The sequence below is a fragment of the Nicotiana tomentosiformis genome, chromosome 9 (assembly GCF_000390325.3).
Source record: "Nicotiana tomentosiformis chromosome 9, ASM39032v3, whole genome shotgun sequence".
NCBI lineage: Eukaryota > Viridiplantae > Streptophyta > Magnoliopsida > Solanales > Solanaceae > Nicotiana > Nicotiana tomentosiformis.
This window is the reverse complement of record NC_090820.1, coordinates 34,334,035-34,336,985: the sequence shown is the minus strand read 5'-3', so window position 1 is coordinate 34,336,985 and position 2,951 is coordinate 34,334,035. Positions and strand designations below refer to the sequence as shown.

Below are 2,951 nucleotides of genomic sequence, written 5' to 3'. Positions count from 1 at the left end.
GTCATAAAAATATAAAGGAGTTGTTCGTCAGGAAATAAATCATTGATCTCAAGGCCATCATGTGGCCTCCCTTCTTCCTCTAATTGGGACAAGTGGTATGCCACTTGATTATCACTACCCTTGCAGTCTTGAATCTCTAGATCAAACTCTTGTAATAGAAGCACCCACCTCAACAACCTTGCCTTAGAGTCTTTTTTGCTCATCAAATAACGAAGTGCCGCATGGTCGGTGTGAACAATCACCTTTGTGGCGGAACTTCTCTATAGCGAAGACAATGGCTAGGAGTTCTTTCTCGGTCACCGCATAGTTGACTTCAGCCTCGTTCATGGTCTTGCTAGCATAGTAGACCGGATGAAAGATCTTGTTAATTCGTTGCCCCAATACCGCTCCAACCGCCACATCGTTTGCATCACACATGAGCTCAAATGATAAACTCTAATTTGGCGCGGTGATAATAGAAGTGTTAGTCAACTTATACTTGAGTAATTCAAATGCCTTCATACAATCTTCATTGAAAAAGAACTTGGCATATTTCTCCAAGAGTTTGCACAAGGGTTTTACCACCTTAGAAAAGTGCTTGTTGAATCGGCGGTAAAACCCCGCATGACCTAGAAAGCTCCTCACTCCATTTACGAAAGAAGGGGGAGGGAGTTTGGATATCACTTCAATTTTTGCTTTATCAACTTCAATACCATTCTTGTAAATCTTATGACTGAGGACAATGTCCTCCTCGACCATAAAGTAACACTTCTCCCAATTCAACACCAAGTTAGTTTCCTCACAACATGCCAATACCTAATCCAAGTTATCCAAGAACTCTTAAAAAGAATTCCCCACGACAGAAAAATCAGCCATGAAAACCTCAAGAAAGTCCTCTACCATATCGGTGAAGATGTGCATCATGCACCGTTGAAAAGTAGTCGGTGCATTGTATAACCCGAATGGCATCTACGAGAATGCGAAAGTGCCATAGGGACAAATGAAAGTGGTCTTCTCTTGGTCTTCAGGAGCAATAAGAATCCGGTTATACCCGGAATATCCATCATGGAAGCAATAATACGCACGTCCGGCTAACCTATCCAACATTTGATCAAGAAATAGAATCGAAAAATGGTCTTTCCGAGTAACTTTGTTGAGCTTCCTATAATCCATGCACACTCTCCACCCGATGACAGTTCTTGTAGGGATCAATTCATTTTTGTCATTTGTTATCACAGTCATGCCCTCTTTCTTTGGGACATATTGCACCGGCGAGGTCCACGAACTATCGACAATGGGGTAAACAACCCCAACATCCAACCACTTGATGATCTCTTTCTTTACTACCTCTTGCATGGCCTCATTCAATCGTCTTTGATGTTCCACTAAGGGTTTATCATCCTCCTCCAAAATGATTTTGTGCATACAAAAGGCGGAGCTTATACCCCGAATATCTGCCAATGTCTAACCTATTGCTTTATTCCTCCTTTGGAGCACCGCAAGGGTGGAATCTACCTGCACGTTAGTTAAGCACGAGGAAAGAATAACAGGTAAAGTGGAACAAGGTCCTAGAAACTCATACCTGAGGTGTGAAGGCAAAGGCTTTAACTCCAAGGTGGGAGGCTACTCGATTGAGGGCTTTGTTGGTGGAGTCTTCTGGTTTTCGAGATCCAAGGAGAGTTTTCGGGGCTCATAAGTATATGATCCCATTCCTTGCAAAGCATTGACACAATCTACAAAGCCTTTCTTCTCATCCTCATCACGATTCAACAACACTGCTTCCAAGGTATCTTCAACATTTATCACAGCATTTGTGTCATCAACAATTACTTCGGTCACAAGATCCATGAACGAACATATTTCGTTGCTATTTGGCTGCCTCATTGATTTACAAACATGGAATAACACTTTTTCATCGCCCACCCGAAAGGTGAGCTCGCCAGCTTCCACATCAACTAAGGCCTTCCCTGTAGCAAGGAAAGGTCTCCCCCAAAATGAATGGCACCTCGTAGTCAACCTCACAGTCAAGTATCACAAAATTTGCGGGAAGGATGAACTTGTCGACCCAAACTAACACATCATCAATTATCCCCAATGGCCTTTTCATTGTCCGATACACCATTTGCAACCTCAAGGATGTGGGTCTTGGTTGCCCAATCCCCAACGTTTTGAACATATAATAGGGCATCAAGTTAATGCTTGCCCCCAAGTCACAAAAAGCTTTGGCGAAATCGGCACTCCCAATAATGCACGGGATTGTGAAAGCACAGGGGTCTTCTAACTTTGGAGCCATGGAGTGCACAATATCCCTCACTTGATGTGTCATTTTGATCGTTTCACAGTTCATTGATCTCTTCTTTGTTACCAAATCCTTCATGAACTTGGCATATCCTAGCATTTGTTCTAAGGCTTCAACCAACGGCACATTTATGGACAAACTTTTCATCATATCAATGAATTTATTGAATTGATTCTCATTGTATTGCTTTTCAAGTCTTTGAGGGTATGGAGGAGTAGACCTTGGCATTGGTGCCTTAGCCTTTGGCACTACCGGCTCTGGCATGTCAATCACGTGCTCCCTAGATGGGTTCACTTCTTCTTGCGTCCCCTCCACATTTTCATCAATATAAATCCTCGCTTCTTCATTAGCTTGAACATCATTGCTTGGATCATCATCATCTTGAACCAATATGTCTTCTTTGGATTGAGGTACTAACAACTCCACCTCTCCCACTTCTTGTTGTCACGGCCATTGTATGCCCAATATTCCCACCTTTCGGGTTCACCACCGTATCACTAGGTAGTGCCCCCTTTGGGCGAGTATTTAAAGCTTGAGAAATTTGGCCAAGTTGAACCTCCAAGTTACGGATAGAAGTGTTGTGGGAGGCTAATTGGGCATCAGAGTCGGTGTTTTTCTCTATTATTTGCTTAAACATATTTTCAATCCGCACCATTTCACTATTTGAAGAACT

The 2,951-nt window shown here is 42.7% G+C and overlaps 1 protein-coding gene across 1 annotated transcript; it reads right to left on the bottom strand.

Moving 5' to 3' along the window:
• Positions 1-435: 435 nt before the first annotated feature.
• On the bottom strand, positions 436-1,404 carry LOC138898584 (uncharacterized mitochondrial protein AtMg00860-like). Its single transcript, XM_070184661.1, has 2 exons — positions 1,327-1,404; positions 436-795 (listed from the first exon to the last, which is right to left on the bottom strand). The coding sequence occupies exons 1-2, from the start codon at positions 1,402-1,404 to the stop codon at positions 436-438; spliced, it is 438 nt and encodes a 145-aa protein (XP_070040762.1).
• Positions 1,405-2,951: the final 1,547 nt, after the last annotated feature.

Bases quoted from the DNA above. Each gene is read 5' to 3' on its own strand.
- LOC138898584 (XM_070184661.1), bottom strand. From the start codon at position 1,404: ATGCACAAAATCATTTTGGAGGAGGATGATAAACCCTTAGTGGAACAT. The intron at 796-1,326 runs GTAGTAAAGAAA...AACTTGGATTAG, and splicing joins TGAATGAGGCCATGCAAGAG to GTATTGGCATGTTGTGAGGA.